At 38.8% G+C, this 24366-nt stretch overlaps 1 protein-coding gene across 1 annotated transcript in view; it reads left to right on the plus strand.

The window, feature by feature from the left end:
* The window catches only part of TMPRSS15 (transmembrane serine protease 15), a 186809-nt gene that overhangs the window by 52553 nt on the left and 109890 nt on the right, over positions 1 to 24366 (plus strand). The window contains exons 9-12 of the mRNA XM_075542932.1: positions 6936 to 7076; positions 7749 to 7898; positions 13491 to 13596; positions 15522 to 15672. Of these exons, the coding sequence (XP_075399047.1) occupies positions 6936 to 7076; positions 7749 to 7898; positions 13491 to 13596; positions 15522 to 15672 (548 nt within the window). The remainder of the gene's footprint in view (positions 1 to 6935; positions 7077 to 7748; positions 7899 to 13490; positions 13597 to 15521; positions 15673 to 24366) is intronic.

A 24366-nucleotide genomic window follows, 5' to 3' on the forward strand; every position in this document is an offset into this window, starting at 1 on the left:
AAAATGTGTACTCCATTATCAAAATGAAATTGTGTGAGGAAATGTTTTGGTGTCATATATTTCCCTTTGATTCTGAACTGAAGTGAGACTTGAACTTGGAGTCACTAAAAGAAATAAATAAAACTGATTCCCAAAACAACCCCAAACTGATTCCTAAGACTTAAAAAAAAAAAAAAGAGAAATTCGGTATCTGTGTTATTTTTCTAATAACAATAGAATTGTTATTTTCCAAGGCACTCTACTAATTTTTTTTCATTTGCAAACTTGCTGGAAATATAATTATATTTTCACTTAATATGTATTTTTAAAGGTCACTTCCCAATATAAAAGTCAAATAAATGTTAAGCAGTACTGTTTTGAATTTCTAAAACATAATATGGCTTTCTTTTGTGCTTTTTCACAATATGGGCATTATACCTGTCTCTGGCATGACTTTTGTGATATTACTAATAAAATAGAGTGAAATAATGCACTATCAATCAGAGGACACTGGGTGGAAGTAAACGATATTTTTATTGTTTTGTAACCATTTACCATTAGTACATTAATCCATCACTAATAGACCAGGTTTTCTAGTGGTGTAAAACCAGTGAAGGGTATATAGGAAAATGTATCTCAAAGAAATAACTCAAACAGTGTGGACACTTACAAGGCCCCCAAACAAACTGGTTAGCTCCCCAGCATTGTAGGAGATCCAAAAATCTGTTGGTCAGAAAACAGCCTATTGGTTCCCATGCCAAGAACCAGAGATCTGAGGATGAAGAGGTGGATGCAGTAATCAAGAGAGGTCAAGCTTTGTCCCTCAGTTCATATATATTGGATGCAGACTACAACCCCGTAAGAACGTCCCTTTCAATTGCTTGGCTGCTCACCTCACGTCACAAAATGAAGGATGATTACATAGCATCTGTAATACCACTCGGAGAACTGGTGGCAAAGTGATTCAGCCTTGATCTACTAACCACAAGATCAGCAGTTGAAGACCTCCATGTGCTCTGAGGGTCAAAGAGGGGTCTTCTACTCCCATAAAGAGCAATAGTTTCAGAAACCCACAGGGGAAATTCTAGTCTTCCCTACAAGTTCACTATAAGTTGAAATGAATTCTATTACAGTAAGTGGGTCCTACTACTTAGTATCATGGTCTAACCAAGTTCAAACCTAACCTTAAGCATCAGAGGCACTAAGGAGTTTTAAGAAAAATATAGAGAATGGCATTTACAATATACATATATATCCACCCAACTTCCTTCACTTGGACCCGAAATTCACAGTAGGCTTCACTGCCGTGAAGTAAGAGCAGAGTTCCACAAAGAGGTAAAGTGAGTGTGCAAAGAAAATGTGCAAGTGGAGTTCATTAGATAGCTTCCCTAGTGTATATAAACATTTCAAAAACATTTTATAAGTTGATACAGATACCATATCATTTATAGTTCAATGACTTCAAGCAAAAGGGTACCATTTCTGCCACACTCAGTTTCAAAACGGCTTTTCTCCCTTGAACTCCTTGACACCAGCTCCTTGACTGCCCTGCCCTCCCCGGCCACCATTCCAGTCCCAGAACACTCACTCTACCTGCCGTCCCTACGGGTTCATCAACACTGGCTTCGGCTGCTGAAAACCAGAAAACCATATCAACCTATAACGAAAATCCAACAGGGTGACCCCTATGGAATAACACAACGGAGATAAACCCCAATACGAACAAATAAAAACCCCAAAATTCATTTCAGGAAATGTTGAAAACCACATCAGGCATTGGAGGGGAGGCCAACTGACAAGGTTTTAACTCTCAAGTCAGGTTGACCCTTCTGAACTCCTACCGTCCTCTCTCCAGTGCATTCCATTTGGTAACCGCTTTCTCCCCGCCCCTCTATTAATGATAGAGGCTTGCTTCCTATGCACATGCATATCACACCAATGCATCGTGGGCACCACTGTCATCCATAACCGTCTGCAAACCGGATTCTCACAATTTAGGCTCTGCTGCATTCTCCAGGGATGAAAACTTGGAGGGAAGTCTAGCATATTCCTAGAGCGCTGAGCATACCGGTCTAAATTCCCAGAATTGGCTTCCTCACCTGTCGATCTCTGGATCATCCAAGAGCAGTTCTTAGCTGGAGACTGTATCCCGATGCTATCTTCCCAGGCCCTCTCTTCCCTCATTTTGAAGTCAGTAATGTGGAGAGCCCAGAGGAGTTTGCAAGTGTTATCTATTTTAAAGTTTAATAATTGCTGCATTTATTTAAATAAATTTTGTTCTCATATTTCACTCAGGGTGATAAAAAGTGAATATTCACAAATAAAATGTCTTGATTGAACTTATGTTTAATTGAGGCATATTTTATTCTATAATAATATCAGTTTTCATTTGGTGCTACTTATGTGACTGCCACTGTACTAAGGGCTTTTAACATTTAAAATTTCTGATAGCTGCAAGCATACAGAAAATATTTTTAATGTTTCAAATTTTACTTTAATTTTAAGGAATGACATTGGCATTTAATAAAATTAACTTAAGTATTTTTAATACAGTGAACTTTTTCTTAAATATCAATTTTAACTTAGCATCTAAGACATTATGGGTTTATTTTTAAAAATTAAATAATATTTATTGATTTACATATAAAGTAGCAGATAATTAATTATTCCTGCCATATGTTATCAACATGTCAATATATAATTAGTGGACACAATATATTTTCTATGAAACTAAGGTCATTTTGTATTGCAAAAATTATACTTTCAATTCTATTTAAAATATCATCTTTCTTTTTCTTCTAACTTTTTTAGAAAGAATTTTTTATAGATTTTTACTTAATATTTTCTAGTAGTAAAGTAGTAAAGTAAGTAGTACTTATTTACATCAAATCCCAATTCAGAATATCTATATTCAATATTATTACCACATTTAAAATATGTAAATATTTTCATTTAATTGTGGAATATAGAATTTCCAAAGAAGCTATATATAAAGAAAAACATAGAGTATCACAAAATACATGTCATTTTCTTTTTGAGGTGCCGGCATAAACAAATTCTAAGGGCATTTCCAATCATTTTACCATGTATTGGTGATGTAAAGATTCTTTTAATAGTAAGAAAAATAGAGAAATGTGGGAAGCCATAAGTGATATCACACAATACAATAAAATACTCTGCAAATGATACATGGAAATTCAAGTAAGACAGAAATTTTCATAGGGTTTACAAATATTTAATTTGCAATTATAATGGTATAATATTTAATTCAATAACTGTAGCAATTATCCACACTAATTATGAAGCAAGTATAGGAAGTTTGAGATGATGAGTGTACTTGTCTCTTTTAATATTGTTATTGTTCATATAAATATGTAACTATATAAAATCTCAGAGGATGATAATAAATAGCCTGGGTGGACACATTTTTCCCCAAATTGATAAGCTTAGAAAACATGCTGCCAAATGAATATCGGTTATGCTACATTTGACATACTCAAGTGCTCAGGTCATATTCTATTTCCAGATACTAGCAATTACAGTGTAGCTAAGGTTATGCTTTTAAAATTGAGTAACTATGTTTGTTGGTAAGCAAAAGTGCTTCCAGATTTAGTCAAAACTATATAACAAAAATTCATCTTCTATCATTTTTTCTCAAAAGTTATTTTTCCAGTAACTTGATCAGGTTGTGTAGTTGCTGTCAAGTCTGTTCAACTCATAATGACTCGATGGACAACAGAATGAAACAACACCAAATCCCGCACCGTCCTCCAAACTGCTCTTGTGTTTGAGGCCATCATTCCAGCTGTCTGGTCTGGAGTCATCGCTTTTCACTAATGCTCCCCATCACCAAACAGGACGGCCTTTTCAAGGATTGGTCTTGCCTGACAACACGTCCCAAGCACATGAAATGAATCTTGCCATCCTTGCTTTTTATATTCTTTCATTTTATTTTTTTAATTAAAAATAATAATTTTATTAGGGGCTCATACAACTCTTATCACAATTAATACATACATCAATTGTGTAAAGCACATTTGTATTTTCATTGCCCTCATCATTCTCAAAACATTTGCTCTCCACTTAAGCTCCTCACTTTCCCCCCTCCCTCCCTGCTCCCCCTCCCCTCATGAATGCTTGATAATTTATAAATTATTATTTGGTCATATATTGCCCTGTCTCCCTTCACCCACTTTTCTGTTGTCTGTCCCCCAGGGAGGGAGTCACCTGTAGAAGAGTTCTGGCTGTAGTTCTCCAAAGATAAATTCACTTGTTCTTTTCAGCTAGAGGCAGTGAACGTGACCATATTGTATATAACTTGTGAAAATAATATATGCACATATTTTAATATAGAGCATTTTCAATAAGCTTCACTCTCTTGCTTCACCACTTTGGGGTAAATTAAGAGCTCTTCACTCATCTCTGGCTATAGGTATACATTACACAGAAAAAATTAGCTATCACTATTTGAAAGTGTTACTTTTCACGAAACTCTATAAGATTCTCTAACTATAGTGCCTCATAGAATTAAGTATTTCTTCCTCAGAATTCTCATGGCACTATGCCCATATCAAATAATTCCACAGTTTCTTTTCTTTGTAGCTGTGATTTAAAAAAAATAGAGTATGAGTACTTCTTCACCATATCATAAGCACTAGACTCCATATAAACCTTTATATGGAGGTGGCTCAGGTCTGGATTGCTAACCTCAAGATTCGGCAAGATTGGTGGCTCCTACACATCGGCCACTGTAAAGAAGAAAGATGACATTTGCTCCTGTGAATTAGGCCATGGGTTTTATAGGCAGTGGCTCTCAACCTTCCTACTGCCGGGGCCCTTTCATAGTTTCTAATGTTGTGGTGCCCCCCAACCATAGAATTATTTTTGTTGCCACTTTATAACTGTAATTTTGCTGCTGTTGTGAATTGGGCCACCCCTATGAAAGGGCCATCAACCCCAAAGGGGTCGTGACCCACAGGTTGAGAACTTCTGCTGCTTGGGTCACTATGAGTCAGAATTGACTTGATAGCAGATGTGTGTGTGTATAATATAGATATAGAAATTATTTATTGAATTTTATCACATTCTATCTGGAGAGTACTATTTATTATATGGAGGACTGCTGGTGGTACAATTGGTTAAGCTCTCTATTGCTAACCTAAAAGTGGTGGTTTCACCCATCCAATGAGAATAACCTGGCAATCTGTTGCCCCTAAAATTACAGGCAAGGAAACTTTATGGCGACAGTTCTACTGTTGCATGGTGTTGCGAGGAGCCAGAATGGACTCAGTAGCACCCAGCAACAGCACTAATATAACAAAGGGAACCGTAGCACAGCAAAGCCTGCTGAAATATAGAACCCCACCTCAAATGGGATGATGACTCTGGAGCTCCTATTCTTAACCAAGACCTGCCACTACATTCGGAGATACATTGTGTTTGTTTGTTTTTTATTTTTTAGCTAAGAAGCCCTAAATTATTTAATGTAAATTTTATTAACTACTTATAAACACAAATATAAAATGTCATTTCCAGAGATTGTTGTGTACTTCTGAAGCACATTAATGGACCACAGAACATAAACTCCTGAACTATGCTGTAGACATTGGACTATGTCAAGGTCCAACACATTTGCATACACCACAAACCCCACTGAGTCACTGACAAACAGAGCTCCTGCACCATAAAATTCAATTACTCAGGGGAAAAAGAAAGAAAGGAAGAAAAAAGTAGATGTGCCTGAAGCTAAGTTTTTAGAAAATTCATTTCCTTAGAGAGTAGAAAATATGAACTTCAAATTTTTCACTCAATTTGAGGAGAATCATTTGGGTTATACACTTAGTAGGCTTGTGGGAGGAGTTTCAAGAACCAACGTAGTTCTTCATGAGAAAATACTGAACAAGTACTTTTTGGGAGAAACATTGATGTGTGAGTCAATGTTTGTGATGCTCTTGATTTTAGTTTCTGCTGAAATAATAGTGTATATAATTGGTACCAAAATGACATGAAAATAACTGATATTTAATAGCTCATAAAGGTTTCTTCTTTAGAACATCTTATTAACCATTTATCAACAATGATGCTTTTCTCCAATATACACTTTGATGCTTATTTCAGATTATCAAACCTTTATATACTTTATCCCTTTTTCATCATCACCCTCATTAAGGAATCTCATTCAAATGCTTTCTATAATTGTTTTCTCTCCATGAAATTTTAATATCACCATTATACTTTACAATTTTTATATACTATACATATATACCACATTCACGATATAAAGAAAGTAAGATTTTGTTTGTCTTCGAGAACCAATTTTCACCCTCTTGAGAAAAGTACAATACCTTTAGGCAATGCACATGTTAGACTATAAACGTTTTATGAAAACAAATTTCATGCAACAGTGATTTTGTAAATCATCATATACCAAATACACTACTAAGACTTGGGAATCAAAAATGTAGAAGCATATTCCTTAAGGGGCTCAGAGGCAAGGTAGAGAAATGAGAAAATCAATATAACATGCTACAAGAACAATATTTTAGACACCAAGGATTATTTTGGGATCTCACCATTACATTGAAATATTATTTGTTTTTATTACTGTGACCCAGTTTTACATCATAGCACATGGGAAATACTTGCTAGAGCCAATGTCTTAGTTTTACAAATGCTTAACTTGTGTGTTTCCTAGGGGAAATTTTTCAGTAACGGTTTGCATGCTTTATTTCTGCATGTATACATATAGTGTATTTAGTTAAAACAAAAATTACTAGTTTGTTTTTCAGTTTTCTATAAACTACATATATAATAATTTGAAATTTCCTAATGTTTAGGTGAAGATCAATTTAAAATGAAATAAAGTAGAAATGAGGACTAATGCTTTCAATCAAGTGTCATCAGATTAGATACTTAGATAAATTTGTACATATAACAGTCACTCATTTCTTTTATAGCTTCCATTACAGAAAGAAGTCCTGGAACAATTAGGATTTTTTCCAACCAAGTTACAGTCGCCTTTCTTATAGGATCGGAGGAAAGTGAATATATTGGATTTAATGCAACATATACAGCATTTAATAGCAAAGGGCTTAATAGTAAGTACTGTTCATTTTTTTGTCTTAACATTTTTAGATGTTTTACTATTGTAATGAAATTTAAATGTAGCAAACTTTCTATTTTATTACAAGATTTTAGTCTGTCTTTTTATGCAAATTTATAAATCTGCATCTCTTATGTGTAGTTCACTCTGCTTGATACCTAGAAATGACCAATTAGAAAAGAATGTATGTTCTTCAAATGAGATGAATAGCCATTTTGAGAAAAATTACAAATCAAGTAAAAACTTAAATAACATTTATATACTGCAAGTATTCAAAGTTTTAAAATCTTAACATAAAACCAAATCTAAGGGTTTTCCAAATTCATTTTGAGCAAAGTCTTTAATTTAGTAATATGTACGAAGATGTGTTGAACAAACTTTGTGGGAGTAAACCAATGAAAAAAGGTACACGCCGTGTCAAAAAAGCAGTAGGTGAGTGTTTGTAAATCCCTGACAGGATATATGAAACAGATGAATGTAGCAGATCGATGCTAAATGCTGGTTTTTGAACTAAACTAAATTAACAGAGTAATGATGAATAAAGAACTACTTTGTTGTTGCAACTTATTTATAAATAATAAAACTAGATTATTTTCAGTGAACTCTATTACAATACATGGCAAACTACATTTGAGTGATTTTTCTTGCTCTCACTATTCATCCACAGATTATGAGAAAATTAATTGCAATTTTGAAGATGGCTTTTGTTTCTGGATCCAAGACCTAAATGATGATAGTGACTGGGAAAGGGTCAAAGGAAACATGTTTCCTCCTCTGACTGGACCGAACGTTGACCACACTTTGGGAAACACTTCAGGTATACATCATAATTTCAATAATAACATACACTCTTTACAGATTTTCTCTGTTTATAAAAAATATTTAGATGAAAAAGGGTTAGCAAATAAACAAAAGCTGAAGGTTTCTAAAATATAGTTTGTCTTATACATTCGCATCATATTGAAAAATATCCAGAAGCCATAAAATTCACAAAGATTTGACTAGTTCCACCAGTTTGCACTAATTAATAGTTAAGTTGACTTGAATGAGCCAGGTAATGTTTCTAAACATTGTTTTCTTTTGTGTTCATTTTCTTTGGGGGTGTTATTATTCATGTATGTTCTTGTTCAGTGCTATCAAGTGAGTGGGTTCTGACCCAACGCCCCTGTGAAAAAGAGAGGTGCACTGCCTCGCCCTACGCCAGCCTCACAATTATTCTGTGCTTGAGCCTGTGGCCGCCACTGTGTCAGTCCATCTTGTCGAGGGACTTCCTCTTATTTTGCTGCCTCTCTGCTTTATCAAGCATCATGTCCTTCTCCAGGGACTGATCTCTCCTGACAGTATGTTCAAACTATGTAAGAGGAAGTCGTGTCACCCTTGCCTCCAAAAAAGAATCTGGCCATACTTCTTCCAAGGCAGATTTGTTTGTTCTTTTGGCAGTCCATGGGATTTTCAGTATTCTTTGCCAGCATCATATTTAAAAGCCCCCGTTCTCCACTGGCCTTCCTTATTCAATGTCCAACTTTCACATGACTTGGGTCAGGTGAACCTTATGCCTCAAAGTGATTTCATCACTTTAAAGTGGTCTTATGAAGCAGATTTACCCAATGTAATGAATCTTTAATCTCTTAACTAATTTTTCCATAAGCAATGATTGTGATTCCAAGTAAAATGAAATTACTGCTTCTAGAGTATATCTTTTTCCATCCTTTGTATTTCAAACTATGATATGTATGTCCAAAATACATCTATTGTAGACAGTATATTGTTGAATCATGTTGTTGTAGTTTTTTTAACACCATCCAATCAATCTCTATCTCTAAATTGGAGTGTTTAATCAATTAAAATGTAATTTATAGTACTAAAAATTGGGGGGTTTACATGTGCCCATTTGCCCATTGTGTGGTGCCACTGTACCATTTCTGACTCAGCAACCCAAAGTATAACAGAATGAAACCCTGCCCTGGATTCAGCCAGAATGATGTTCTTCTCCAGGGACTAATATCTCCTGACAACATATCCAGAGCCCAAAGCTATTCTTGTCTCATGATATGGCCTTTGATTCTGCTGCTGCTGGTTTTCTACAGGAAATTACTCTTTGTCTTCTGGGGGGCGGAAGGGGGGGTAGCTCACAGGTTCTTCAGAATCGAAAGTTATCTATTGTACTCTTGGCTATTATTTTTTAAGAGTAGTGAGGTCCATGATTCCTGCTTCTGAGATGGCTTATTTTATACCCAGCAGTATGGAAAAATTAATCAATCCTCATGTTAGAGTTCCAAATTTTCACCATTGTGATTAACCTTGTTAACAATCACTCACTACTGAATCATATAAACCTACCAGCACCTTCACTTAATGTTTTTCCCTTAGACCCATGAAGAAAAGAGTAAATACACCCAATATTTATGTTTGCACCCAGATATTTGTGGAAAAATATAGACCATGGTGAATGGAAAGGTTAAGTGTTCGTGTATTTTTTTCCAATTTAAGTAGAATGACCCAATTAGTCCTTATTGAAAAAGTGAATTTTTATGAGAAGTTAAAAGATTTGGTTTTATAAATTATTCCAGACAGAGGAGGGAAGCAAGGGGGATATATGTGTGGCCTGAGGAAAAGTCAAGTGATCTAAGGGTCCCAAGTAGAGTGAGTAGGTATTACAGCGTCAGGATCATAGTCAGGCTTTTATGACTTCTATGACATGACCCTTTCTCTTAGTAAAATGAGTTAAAAATCCTTGAGCACAAGTGTCATAGGATTCACTGTGATTGATAAGTAGAGATGAATCTGAGGAAAGGCTGGAGTGTTATAAGACAGACAGACCTATACCCATGTCTGTCGAGTCCATTTCAACTCACAGGAACTCTGTAGAACAGAGTTGAGTTGCCTGAGCAGGTTTATAATCTTTAGTGGGTTAAGTGTTGGCCTCCTGGCTACAAGGTCAACAGTTACAGTTCACTAGTTGCTCCCTGGGAGAAAGCTCTCTGTGCCCAGAGAGATACGGCATTTTGAAAACCCCAAGAGTAGTTATACACTGTCCGATAGGGTCTCTATTAACTGGAATCGACCCAGTAGGGTTTGATTTAGAAACTTTACAGAAGCAGAATACCACATTTTACTTTCGTGGATCAACACACTTTTCCATTAGCACGCAAGCAATTTAAACACTGTACCCGTACCCTGGGGCTCTTTTCAAGGATGCATGTGAACAGCTATCCTCTAACTCAGAAAATAAGTCGTGTCACTCAGATCCAAGTACAGAGCAATATGGTGGGGATAGTTCAGACTCTTCGGAACTATAAAAATAAAGTAGTCATGATTCTGCTAAATAAGTTGCCAAAATGGACCTATGGTGAAGAAAAACAAAGTGCTCTGAGTAGATACTCCATACTATTAAGCCAGAAATCTGTAGCATTTAAATCTATAACATGAAAATTCTCATATAGGATTTCATCTTTTTGAACATAATATTTCACAATGCCTGATTCTCTATGGATAAATTAGTACCTCACACAGCAGAAGACTGACCCCTAAGTGAATAATGACCCCAATCCCCTAAAAAGGCCTCACCTAAAGTAGATAAAATGATCATTATTTTTTATGATAACAAAAAATGTCTCTACCCCACTTGGACAAGAGTAGTCAGAAGAAAGGACAGAAAGCATTTATATCCATCGACTATGACAGATAGCATTTATGTAGTTGAAATCTTTGATGCTAAAATGATCATTATTCTACTTTTGTGTCATCATAATGAGATAAAATAATACCACTGATATTTGGAGAGTGTAAGTACATTATAGGAGAAAAAGTGGTTTCAGCTTGCCAACAGATTAGATAACTAAAGAAAAAGATGAAACTGACCAAAGTGAAACAGGTTGAATGTCAGGTGGAGCTTTTTCACAGTTGGGTCTGAAATGGAGTCTTGGGTGAGAGTTGGGTAGCAGAAGTTATTTAAAATTATACAAAAGCAGTTCAGAGCCCACCAGAGGCAGTCAGGAGTGCAACGAGGACAGTTGATAAGGCTTAATAGGTCCTCTGAATCTTTAATGCCTGTGATTTCATAATCTAGCAGTCAACCCCCCATCCCAAGGGGCATTTTTCATCCAACCTGCTTTTTTATGTGTCAGAACATCCTCCCTCTGAAATGGCAGAGAATTAAATCTCTCCTGCTGTGCCTCTTATCCATGCAGGCACTTTTTGTTCTTTGCCTTCACTTTCAATGCCAGGAAAGTCTCAATGAAACGGATACACTTTGAATTAGCATTGCTTTAGGGCAGAGCTTCTAAGCCTCTGAACTTTTCAAGTCCTTCTGAAGAACTTTCTCCTGGTGGGTGGGGCAGCAGCTCCTGAATCTCGGCGGTGCTGAAGCGCTGGTTCTCGGAGCGCCTCGCGGTAGAAAGAGAATCTGGTGGGGAGGATGATAGCGATTCAGAACAGTATGCCTTGGTGTTCAGGCTGGCCTTTCAGAATACTCAGAAAAAATAAGGTTAGTAGCTTGTGAACACTTCAGAAATGTAGGGATCACAGAAGAGCTTGATATCCCAAAGAAGCTTTCTCTTTGGATGTTTTCCCCAACAAAATCATATATACATATAATTGTCTGGGGAGGCAGTATAGCATAGTAATAAAGAGCGTTAATATAAACCATTGTGTACTATCGGGGTTTGAATGGATATTCTGTCTCTTAGGCAGGTTTCCTATTCTCAAAGGGTCATAATCCCATCATTTGTGAGAGGTGGATGGCATCAGAATCTGATTTCATAGCTATATTAAGAACGTTAAATCTATTACTTTGGCTAAAAAGAAAACAAAACATTGTCTGGCACAATAAAGTTGATAGATAAAGGTTGGTTATTATAACCAGATATAGTTCTAGATAATTAAAGATTTCATTATTTTCCTGTAGTGTTCAGCATTATTTTATTTATTTCTTCTGTGTGTTCTAAACAACTAAACTTAATGTTAACTCAAAGAGATTCATATTAGAGATCAGATTATGGATCCCATTGGAGATGAATCCCATTGGGTAGTAACTGAGAACTGACTATATAGCTATATAAGATATATGTATGCATGCATATATGTATAGATATAAACATTATATAGCTAAAATAGGTATTCCATGAAATGCCACAAGAACAAAAACAACCCTCTGAGATCCAGTATTCCAACTCATAGAGACCCTGTAAGAATGAATCATAAATATTATGCTAATAATGTAGAAAGTTATGCATGCACTATTTTGCTAGTTTCAATCTAAATAAGAAAGACATTTGACCCTATTCCAATCCTGATCAAATGCTTACTTATTCTGAATAATTGTGAACTCACTGATCTAAGTATACATTGACATATTTATAAATATTTCCAATTGAATTTCTTTAAACCCTGTTCTTCAGTGTTTGATAAATAAATGAGTATGAATTTTACATGTAATGCCAACTATATCAATTTCTGCTGGAAAGCAGAAGATAAAATATTTTTTTCCAAATAAACACTAAGTTGAAAAATATAAAATTTAATTTTAATCAAATTGGATTTATATAATATTTCAAATCTTTGTGAAAATATACCCCACTTTCTAACAATACTTTCTATTTTCTATACTAGGATATGAGCTAAAAATTAAGGATAATAATGAAAAAATTCTCTAAAAATATTTATTCAATATTCTCACCCCAACACCTCTTCTCACACTTCAAATGCCTTAAATCACTGGTTGGAATAATGAATTCCAAATCAGAAAGGACTTTATGTTGTGGCCTCAGTTATTTAGATAGCTTTTATGTGGATTAGCAGGCTTTCTGCTCCTCTACTATATGATTATTTTTTATTCATAGTAATAAGGAATATTAAACCATTGAATAATCAGATAACTTTATAAGTAGAAAAATGAAATTCAGTAGGTAGAATATAAAAAATTAGGTTTTTGAAACTCTTAACTGCATATTTGATTTTGTATTTACATACTGTATGTATCATTAGTTATTGCACCAGCATGCCTAAGTATCCTTATTTGCTGACGCTTATATATAAAAAAGTAAATTAACCAAAATACATAGTAATATGGAATTAGAGTAGTATTGGACATGATCATATCGTGAAATTATTATATAGACTCATAATAAGACAGAATGTGCAGTGTTTTTAGCAGCAATCTAGGTCAAAGTCTTGGGCTAGTAAATCCACAGGTTGGTATTACAAATTTTTAAAAAAATAAATATCTTTATGTCAGGTCTGCTACCTTCTGGGCATGAGTCTAGAGTCCTTTACATTATATCTAAATACAGCCACATGTATTTCCACCTGGAAGTCTTTCTCTATTTTGCTGGTTATGAAAGATATAGCTCACACAATACAAATGTTAACTTTTAAACCCTATGCTTTTTTCTTGATGTTTTTTTTATAGGATTTTACATTTCCACCCCAATTGGTCCTGGATGGAGAAGTGTAAGAGTAAGACTTTTAAGCCTCCCATTGATCCCCACTTTGGAGCCCATCTGCCTTAGTTTCTGGTATGTTGCAGGTACACGTTGAACACTTTTTCAAGTTGTCAAGCCCAGATTACACAAAAATGTTCTTCCAAGTTTCAATGCTCATGTCATGACTCTACCAAGTGATACAGTCACAAAATATCATTGCCTCTGTTCCCCACCCCCAGAAACTCCTGTGCCGAAGGGTAAAGAGGAAGTATTTTAAAAGACAATAAAGAGATTAGTGAAGAGTCATCAGGTGGTGCTAATGTTTACCCCTGTTGTTTGGTGAATAACACTCACAGAGATTTCAGACCACCTGTGGTAGCACAAAAGCAAACCCTAGAGATCAACTTTGAGAATTATCAGCTACTATTGAAAACCCTGTGGAGTGCAGATGTACCTGTGGAGTTGCAGCTGGGTCACCAAGGCTCATAAACTACTCCATTGTAACAAGTTTATTGGTAAAGGCTATAAAAAACAATGCATCAATAGTAGAATCCAGATCATATATAGGTTCTTTGTTTGCATCAGAGCAAACAGGCTTTAGAAGGAGCAGGGGAGAATTAGCGAATTGTTTCAGTAACCACTATGGTACCTGAAAACTACATATGTATTAATAGATAGACAAAAAGAGCCAGAAGGGAAGAAGTTATTTCAGGCAAAATTAATGCAAACTTATTTAATTTATGAAAGTCCTGATTTTCATAGGATTTCTAAATCATTGATTACATGACATCAACTCTATTGTACAAAACACTGGTATATTAAAATAAACTCTCCTCTCACACAGTAAGGATGCTTAATCATGAGTTGAGAGCAGTTACATTTCCAGAATGATAAGATCATTTTTCTGCTGGATTTTAAGTCTAGGGCAAAGATACTTAATTTTTACTAACAGTACTATGGTAATATTATTGAATGATTGACTCTTTTCTTACGGGATGTTTAGCCATCAACTTCAAAGTTGTAGCAGATTACCAGAAAAAACGTTCTTTTTACCACAAGATTTTCTTTTCTTGTGTATTAAACCCAATGTTACCAACTCATCATGACTCCAGGGAATCTGAAACTCTAGATTTTTACAAGAGTCTCATCTTTCCTGCAGAGTTCATAAGTATGAATAAAATAAAATAATAAACTAAAATATGACTTGACCTGTCCTACCATTTATTTGACTAATAGGAAACAAGATCCCCCCAAAAGGTAACTCATTGCGACTCTATATTCTAAGATTCAAAATCTTCATGGAAATAGATTCTTTCATCTTTTCCCTAGTAGGTTTGAACTACTGACCTTGTAGCTAGCAAGCCAACATTTAATTGACAGCATATTACTTGAGGAAGGCAAGGACAAATATTAAAATTATTATACACTCATTAATTAACATGATTTCCCTTCAATAAGATACCTTAGAGATGTTTGATTGGGTAAAGAAAACCACAGTCATAACATAAGTAAGTTAATGCACACAAAAAATGGGGGATAATTATGCAATGTACTTCACATCATGCTGGGTAGGCACAAGTAAATGAGAAGATAAATCCCAAATGATTCCCTCCTTGGAAGCTTCCTTCATTTATAGGACTGGCACATACTTATATTTCATGAAATAGCAGGACCTCATGTTGCATTTGGTGATCCTTTTGCAAGATTGCAATATTCTTAATTTACCTAAATACTTTTGGGATATTCTTTACTTCAAATCCTTAAGGTTTTATCTTTACAAATTGTATTCCATTCTTCCCTTTCAACTACATCCTCTTATCAAAATATTTAATGTTGCACTTACATGCCTTTGAATCTGTCCAACTCATGGAAACGTTGTGTATAAAAGAGCCAAACACATCCTGGTCTTGCATCAAAATTATGCAGGTTTTAATTATTTTCATTTTGACTATGTTTTGCTTTTTAAACTACTCATTCTAAATAAATAAAACAATTTTACATGCTTGTTTGCAAACTAGGTATTACATGTATGGTGAAGATGTCTATAAATTTAGCATTAATATCAGCAGTGATCCAAACATGGAGAAGACAGTTTTCCAAAAAGAAGGAAATTATGGACCAAACTGGAATTATGGACAAGTTACAGTAAATGAAACAGTGGAATTTAAGGTTGGCAAAAAATTTGTAATTTAAATCCCATAATCTGATTAGGGTAATTATGGTCTATTTTCTGAAGATAGAGAATTTTCTTTTTTTTTTTTTTCACTTTAAAAAAATCATTTTATTCGGGGCTCGTACAGCTCTTATCACAACCCATACATCCGACTATTGTGTCAGTAATTCTTCTCAGCTACATTGCTCTTTTTTTTTTAATTAATTATTTTATTTATTTATTTTTACATTTTATTAGGGGCTCATACAACTCTTATCACAATCCATGCATATACATATACATACATCAATTGTATAAAGCACATCCGTACATTCTTTGCCCTAATCATTTTCTTTCTTTCTTTTTTTTTTTTTTAATCTTTTTATTGGGGCTCATCAGGCTCTTCTCACAATCTGTGCATACATCAAATGAGCAAAGCACCCTTATACATTCGTTGCACTCGTCACTCTCGTAATTCACCTTCCACTTGGGTTCCTGGAATCAGGTCGGTTTCCCTTTTTTTTCCCCCATTCCCCTCCCTCCCTGATCCCACCCCTGGTCCCTTGATAGTTTATAAATAATTATTATATCTTATCTTACACTCCCCGGCGTCTCCCCTCACCCGCCTCCCCCTTGACAATCTCCCAGAGAGGAGGTTACACATAGATCTCCGAGATCGGTTCTCCCTTTCTACATGCCCTTCCCTCCTGGTGTCGCCTCTCCCACCGCTGGTGTTGAAGGGTTCGTCTGTCCTAGATTCCCGGTGCCTCCAGATCCCCACTGCATCGCTGTACATCCTCTGGTACAACCAGGTCCGCAAGGCAAGGTAGGCTTGGGGTCATGATGATTGGGAGGGGAGGAAGCGTTCAGGAACTAGAGGAAGGTTTTGAGTTTCATTGTTGTTACACTGAACCCTGTGTGGCCCATCTCCTCATCACTACCCCTCTGGAAGGGGTGTTCAGCTCTCTACAGGTGGGCATTGGGTCCCCATCATGAACTCACCCTCTTTCACGGTGATGTGATTCTCACCACCACCCCACCTTTGATGTTGGAGACCTGGTCTCCTCTGTCCTTCATGGTCACCTAGGTTGGTGTGCTGCTTCCGTGTGGGCTCGGTTGCTTCTGGATTAGATGGCCGCTTGTTTGCTTTCAAGCCTTTAAGTCCCCAGACGCTATATCTCTCAGTAGCCGGGCACCATCCGCCTTCTTCACCACACTTGCTTATGCACACTTTCGTCTTCAGCCATTATGTGAGGAAGGTGATCACACAATGATTGTTTTTGTTCCTTTGTATCTGCTACATGGTCCATTCAACACCTTGTGTTCACTTAGGCCGTGTGCTTCTTCTCTGTGGGCTTTGTTGCTTCTGAGCTAGATGGCCGCTTATTTGCCTTCAAGCCTTTAAGACCCCAGACACTATATCTTTTTTGATAGCCGGGCACCATCAGCTTTCTTCACCACATTTGCTTACACACACGGCTGTCTTCAGTGATCATGTCGGGAAGATGGGTATCCTGCAATGGCTGCTTAGCAGGGCGAGGTGCTATTGTTTTGGGGGATTATGCATGAGGAGGCCCAATGTCCATCTGCTACCCTACTACTGAACCTATAAATATATGCATATAAATCTATTGCCCCCATAAACATAAATATATTTACATATGTACATGTCTGTATTTAGGCTTCTCTGTATGCACTTTGCCTCCTACTCCTTTCCTCTATTTCCTTTCGCTTTCCTCCTGACCCATTACCATGTTTGGCCTTCATTCTGGATTCAGTAGTTCCTCTCAGTTACCTTGCTCTTGGTCACTCCCTTCCAGTCCTCCCCTCCCCTCCCTCCTCTGGTTTAGAACCATTCGCTGTTCCCTTGTTTCTGTGTTGGGCGACACCTCCTCCCTTCCCCTACCTCCCGCGCTCTCATGTCCCTCCAGGACCGTTGGTCCTGTTGTTTTCTTCTCTCATTATTTGTCCAGCCTATCTTGTCTAGGTGGACCTGCTGACATAGTAATATGTGCATACAAATGGATATGACTTTGACTGTACCCAAGTGGCCCATAAGAACATGGCTTTGACAGAAGCAACACCGACACGCTGATAAGCAGAAAAGCCACTAACATACAAAATTTACAAGGTAAAAAACAAAATAAATTTAAAAAGACTAAGCAAAAAGATAGCAAATATTAAAAGAAAAATTGCTAGTAGTTCAAGGTCCTTTCGTTGGCCTATAGACCATCCTTTGTACTCCCTCGGGCTCCCTCTGCTCTGCTTTCTCTGCTGCTCCATTGCTCGCCCCCAGTGTTTGCCTCAGTGTGGCGGGGTCAGCTCAGTCGCCCATCCCCCATTGTGTCTCAGGTGCTGTCCCATGTAGGGCCATGTGTTGGTGCAGGATGTCGTATCTCGTAGTGTGGTCAGCTGAATGGTCCTCTCTGTATGACGGGCCCTTCTAGCTGGTCTATCGACTTTGGGCTTGGTGGACCCAGGTGTACTCCACTACGTCCTTTCTCCTTCTTTTGTTTCAGCTTCCTTCTGGATGTGGTGTGGTGGGTCAGTTCCTTTCCCACTCCAGACGATCTATTTTTGTTTTCTGTGGTATTCCCTTCGAGTGTGGGGGTCGGCCTAATTCTGGTTTGAGCCGGCTTGTCGTCCAGCCTCTTTGTGTAGACCTCTGTACTTTGCGTTGCCCTCCTTGTTTGGTGTGTCGTGTTGGGGTCCGTATGCATGTTCCAGATCTGTGGGGACACAACCGGCACTCTCCCCCGGGTGGGTTAGTACACTGCCCCCCCATACCATCCATTCAGATTCTCCCCCTCCCGGTTCTCCCTCTCTCTACCCCACTACTCTTTCTTTATGCTGGGCTCTCATGTACCTCCCTAGGTGTGGCCTGTCCTCCCTCCAACTATCTATGCTTCCTCCCATTTATTGTGGGATGGATGTTTATTCTTCTATTTCTGTCATGCTGATTGTAATTACCTCAGGGGACTCATGTTGTACCTGTCCCTTTGGGTCTGGCTTACCTCGCTTAACATAATTCCTTCCAGCTCTTCCCATGAAATAACGTGTTTCATGTGCTCATCGGTGCTTTTCAGTGCTGCATAATACTCCATTGTGTGTATGTGCCAAAGTTTGCTAATCTACTCGTCTATCGATGGAAACTTAGGCTGTTTCCAAGTCTTTGCTATTGTGAATTGTGCCGCAATAAACATTGGAGCGCATGTGACTGGTCGTGTTTTATTTGCTGTTTCAACTGGGTATATGCCCAGTAGAGGGATGGCTGGGTTGTAAGGTAGATCAATTTCCATTTTCTTTAGGTATTGCCAGATTGCTTTCCACAGTGTCTGTACAAATCTGCATGACCACCAGCAGTGGAGGAGGGTTCCTACTTCACCACAGCCCCTCCAACACTTGTTGCTCTCTGATTTACTGATCTGGGCTAGCCTCAGGGGTGTTAGGTGGTATCTCATGGTTGTTTTGATTTGCATTTCTCTTATGGCAAGGGACTTCGAGCACTTTCTCATATATTTATTGGCCATATTGATCTCCTCTCTAGTGAAAGTTCTTCTCATTTCTTTTGCCCACTTCCTTAGGGGGTTAACTGTTTTCCTCTTTTTGCAGGTCATGATGGTGTTGTAGATTTTAGTAATGAGCCCTTTGTCTGACGTGTCATTACTAAAAATCTTCTCCCAGTCTGTGGGTTGCCTTGTCACCCTCTTGGCAAAGTCTTTCGAGGTGCACAGGTGTTTTATTCTTATTAGATCCCATTTGTCGATTTCCAGATCACCTGTGTGTGTCCCCTTCCCTGTTGCAGTGAGCCTATGTGATCCCTGGGCCAGTGCTCTGAGATTAGTCCCGATTCCCTCCTTAATGGTCCTGATGGTTTGGGGTTTGACTTCTAGATCTGTGATCCACCTTGAGTGTGTTCTTGTGCATGGGGTGAGGTAGACGTCTTGTTTCAACTTTCTACATGTGGATATCCATTGTTTCCAGCACCACTTATTAAAGAGGGCATCTGCTTCCCACTTGACGTTTTTGGGACCCTTGTCGAAGATCAGTTGTCTATATGCTGATGATTTTACTCCTGGGCTTTCTATTCTTTTCCACTGGTCTGAGTGTCTATCATTGTGCCAGTACCATGCTGTTTTGACCACTGTAGCTGTGTAGTAGGCATTAAAATCAGGTAGGGCGAGTCCTCCAATTGTGTCCTTCTTCTTGAGGAGTTCTCTGCTAATTCTGGGTTTCTTCCCTCTCCATATGAAGTTGGTGGTCAGTTTTTCCAATTCTTTGAAGAAGGTTGATGGTAATTGGATTGGTATAGCATTGAACTTGTAGAGTGCTTTAGGAAGAACTGTCATCTTTACTATGTTCAGCCTACCTAACCATGAGCAGGGGAGGGTCATCCATTTGTGAAGGTCACTTTTGGTTTCCCGTGATAGGGTTTTATAATTATGCTTATAAAGGTCTTTAGTATTTTTTGTTAAATATATTCCTAGGTATTTCAGTTTGTTCTTGGCTACTGTGAAGGGTACTTCCCTCTTAATCGCCTCTTCCATGGCCCTGTCCGATGTGTATAGAAACCCTACCGACTTCTGTTTATTGATCTTGTATCCTGCTACTCTTCCGTATTCCTCTATTGCTGTAAGTATTCCAACTGTGGAGTTTTGGGGGTCTTCAATGTATAGGATCATGTCATCTGCAAATAACGATAGTTTCACCTCCTCCTCTCCCAACTGGATCCCTTTGATGTCCTTCCGCTGTCTTATGTTGTTAGCCAGAACCTCCAAAATGATATTGAATAGAAGAGGGGACAGGGGGCATCCTTGTCTTGTACCCTTTTACAGTGGTATTGTTCTTGTCTTTTCTCCATTGACTATGATTTTGCCTGTTGGTCTTTCATAGATAGCTTGTATGAGCTTGAGGAACTTACCTTCCAATCCTATCTTCATGAGTGTTTTGATTAGGAATGGGTGCTGGATGTTGTCAAATGCTTTTTCTGCATCTATGGATATTATCATATGGTTTTTATCCTTTTTCTTCTCGATGTGGTGTATGATATTGATGGATTTTCGGATGTTAAACCATCCCTGCATCGCTGGGATGAATCCTACTTGGTCGTGGTGAATGATATGTTTGATGTTCCTTTGTATTCTATTGGCCAATATTTTGTTAAGGATTTTTGCATCTATGTTCATTAGAGATATTGGTCTATAATTCTCTACACCTGTGGGGTCTTTTCCCTGTTTGGGTATCAAAGTAATGCTGGCTTCGTAAAATGAGTGTGGGAGCTTGCCGTTCTTTTCTATGTTATGGAATACTTTGTGGAGGATCGGTGTCAGCTCTTCCCTGAATGTTTGGTAAAATTCTGCTGTGTAGCCATCTGGCCCTGGGGCCTTTTTCCTTGGTAGGTTTTTGATGACACTCTCTATTTTTTCCTTCGCTATGGGTTTGTTGTGGTTCTTGATCTCTGTCTCAGATAATCTGGGGATAGATTGTTTTTCTAAATATTTTCCATGTCTTCCAGGTTTCTGAATTCATTAGAATACAAACCTTCATAGTACTTTGTGATTATCCTTTTTATCTCATTGGGGTCTGTTGTTATTACCCCGATTCATCCCTCATCCTGGCTATTGATGATTGCTCCTTTCTATCTTTGGTAAGCTTTGCCAGGGGAGTGTCAATTTTATTAATTCATTCATAAAACCAGCTTCTAGTTGCCTTAATCCTTTGCATTGTTCTTTTGTCTTCCCACTGGTTTAACTCCGCCCTGAATTTTATTATTTCTTTTCTCTTGCTATTGGAGGGGTAGTTCTGTTGACTCTGTTCTAGTTGTTGGAGGTTTTGTGTTAACATATCTGTCATACGCCTTTCTTCTTTTTTCATATATGCATTCAGTGATATCAAGCTACCTGTGATAACTGCCTTTGCAGTGTCCCATAAGTTTTGATATGTTGTATGCTCGTTCTCATTAGTTTCTAGAAACTTCCTGATATCCTCTCTGATCTGGACCTTAACCCATTCATGTCGCAGGAGATCGTTGTTTATTCTCCAATTGGTGACCCTTGCTTTTCTGGGTGCCCTCCTATTAATCTCCAGCTTTATGGCATGGTGGTCTGAGAAAGATGTCTGGATAATATCTATGTGTTTGAATTTACTCAGGCTGGCCTTGTGTCCCAGCATGTGATCTATTCTTGAGAAAGATCCGTGTGGATTGGAGAATAATGTGAAACCTTTTGCTTTTGGATGAAAGGCTCTATAGATGTCTATCAGGCCCTGTTGCCTAATTACATTGTTTAGCTCTCTGGCCTCTTTGCTGAGCTTCTTTCCCTGTGACCTGTCTTTCTCTGATAGTGGAGTGTTGAAGTCCCCCACTATTATTGTTGTTTCCGTGATTTCTTCTGTCATGTTTTTAATAGTTTGTTTGACGAAATTTGCCGCACCATTATTAGGTGCGTAAATATTCAGTATGCTTATTGCTTCCTGGTTTACTGAGCCTTTGAGCATTATGTAATGTCCCTCTTTGTCTCTTTTTATGTTTTGGATCTTGAGATCCATTTTGTCGGAGATTAAGATAGCCACTCCTGCCTTCTTGGAGTTACCATTTGCTTGGTAAACTTTCTGCCAGCCCTTTATTCTCAGCATATGCTTGTCTGCTCGCTTAAGGTGTGTCTCTTGCAGGCAGCAGATTGATGGGTTATGTTTTCTAATCCAATCCTCCAGCCTCTTTCTTTTAACATATGAATTGAGCCCATTTGTATTCAGAGTGATTATTACAATCTCTGGCTTCATGGTTGCCATATTCTGTTTTGTGTTTTGGGTCTTTGCCTATCTTCCTTCATATCAGTGTACTGCGTTTGAGTGGAGGGTTTCTATCCTGTCCTCTTTTTCATCTGAGACTGTGTTGTCCTGGTACGTGTTGCTGGCATGTTGGCTTCTAGATGGAGATGGGCTATATGGTGGTCTCCTGGTGGTTCTAGTTGGAGCTTGATCTTCTGGCCATAGTGAGTGAGCCAGTATGTTCTGCAGGGTCGGGTGACTTGCAGTATATTTTTTGAGTTCTTCCTTGTCCTGGAAGACCCTTATCTTACCCTCTATCTTAATGGATAACTTGGCAGGGTATAGGATTCTGGGGGAGGCATTTTTATCTTTCAGTTTTTGGAAGATGTTGCTCCATTCTCTCCTCCTCTTCATGGTTTCTTTTGATAAGTCTGAGCATATTCTTACCTGTGCTCCTTTGTATGTGACTGTCTTCCTTTCTCTTGATGCTCGTAGAATTTTCTCTTTTTCCTCTAAGTTGGATAATTTTACAATTATATGTCTTGGCGTGTTCTTCTTGGTGTTTAGCTTAGCCGGCGCCCTCTCTGCTTCCTGTATGAGAGTCAGATTCTCCTTTGTTAGGTTGGGGAAATTTTCTTCCAGAAATTCCTTTGCTATCTTGGCAGTCGATTTGTGTGTTATGTTGTGTTCCGGTAGACCGATTATTCGAATATTATTCCTCTTCATAGCATCTGTCATTGATCTCAGGCTGTCTTCTGTTTCTTTAATTTTCCTATCTGATTGTTTTTCTCGCTTGCTTCGTTTGGTTTGAGCGTCCTCGAGTTCACTGATACGGTTCTCAGCCTCCTCAAGCCTAGATATAGCTTCTGTGACCTTTTGTGTGGCCTCTGCTACCTCCTCTGTTAGTTTCTGCAGTTCCTTTTGGTGGATAGTTTTCATCCCCTCTATTGTGGACTTCATACCCTCTATTGTGCATTTCATCCCCTCTATCGTTGCATCCTTATTTTGGTTTGCTTTTCTAAGCTCCTGTATTACTGCAAGCAGAGTTATGAAGATTTCCTTTTGTGGCTGATCTATATCTGTTTCTTCTGAGTGGCGTTAGGTCTGTTAAAGTGCCTCGTTTCTCTGATTTTTTTGTTGGGAGTGATGTGGTCTGTTGATTTTTCCTTGATCCTTTCATAGGCCCCATGCTTCTGGGAGACAGGAGTAACCTTATTGTGTGGAGGCTCAGGCCACTGTTCCGTCTCCTGGGGTGGCTGGGGTGGGCTGCGGCAGGCTTAGGGCTGGCACTGGGAACCCCACAGGGCCCCCAGGTGGTGAGAGCTGGCTGGAGCTCACTGACGGCTCCTCAGGGACTGCAAAGCCGAGTCCCAGGCTCCACTGCAGGTGGAATGTTTGATCTGCCCGGGCTGTGAGCGGGCGCGGGGAGGCCTCTTGGACAGCTGCGCAGACAGCGGTGCGACACTGCAGGGAACAATGGTGTTCGCTCTCCGCCCCGCTCTGTGCTCAGAACCCTGCGGGACAGTAGTGGCTTGGCGGGAAACCGCAGGGGGTAATGGCGCCGGCAAAGGAGGCTTGGCGCGAAACCACAGGGGGCAATGGCGCCCTTCCTCCGCTCAGGCTCAGAGTCGCGGCCGCCTGGGTCCCCGCAGCACCCTGCGGAGGGCACCTACTCTTGTGCCTTGCGCAGGGAGGGGCCCTTGGTGGGCAGACTCAGCAGCGCGGGCCGCGGCACTCCGCAGAAGCTCAGGGTCTGGGACAGGCGCGAGTTGGGCTATGGCTCCCGTTGGCGGGAAGTGCTCAGCGCAGGGTCCCTGCCAGGAGTGGAGCTGGCGCTAGGCTGCCGGGGGCGGGCGGGGGCGGGCGGGGTGGGAGGCCAGCGCACGGAGGGCAGGTGGAGAGGTCCGCGGCAGCGGTGCGGGTGGATGGTCCCCCGTGGGGGT

The sequence above is a fragment of the Tenrec ecaudatus genome, chromosome 2 (genome assembly GCF_050624435.1).
Source record: "Tenrec ecaudatus isolate mTenEca1 chromosome 2, mTenEca1.hap1, whole genome shotgun sequence".
NCBI classification, from domain to species: Eukaryota; Metazoa; Chordata; class Mammalia; order Afrosoricida; family Tenrecidae; genus Tenrec; species Tenrec ecaudatus.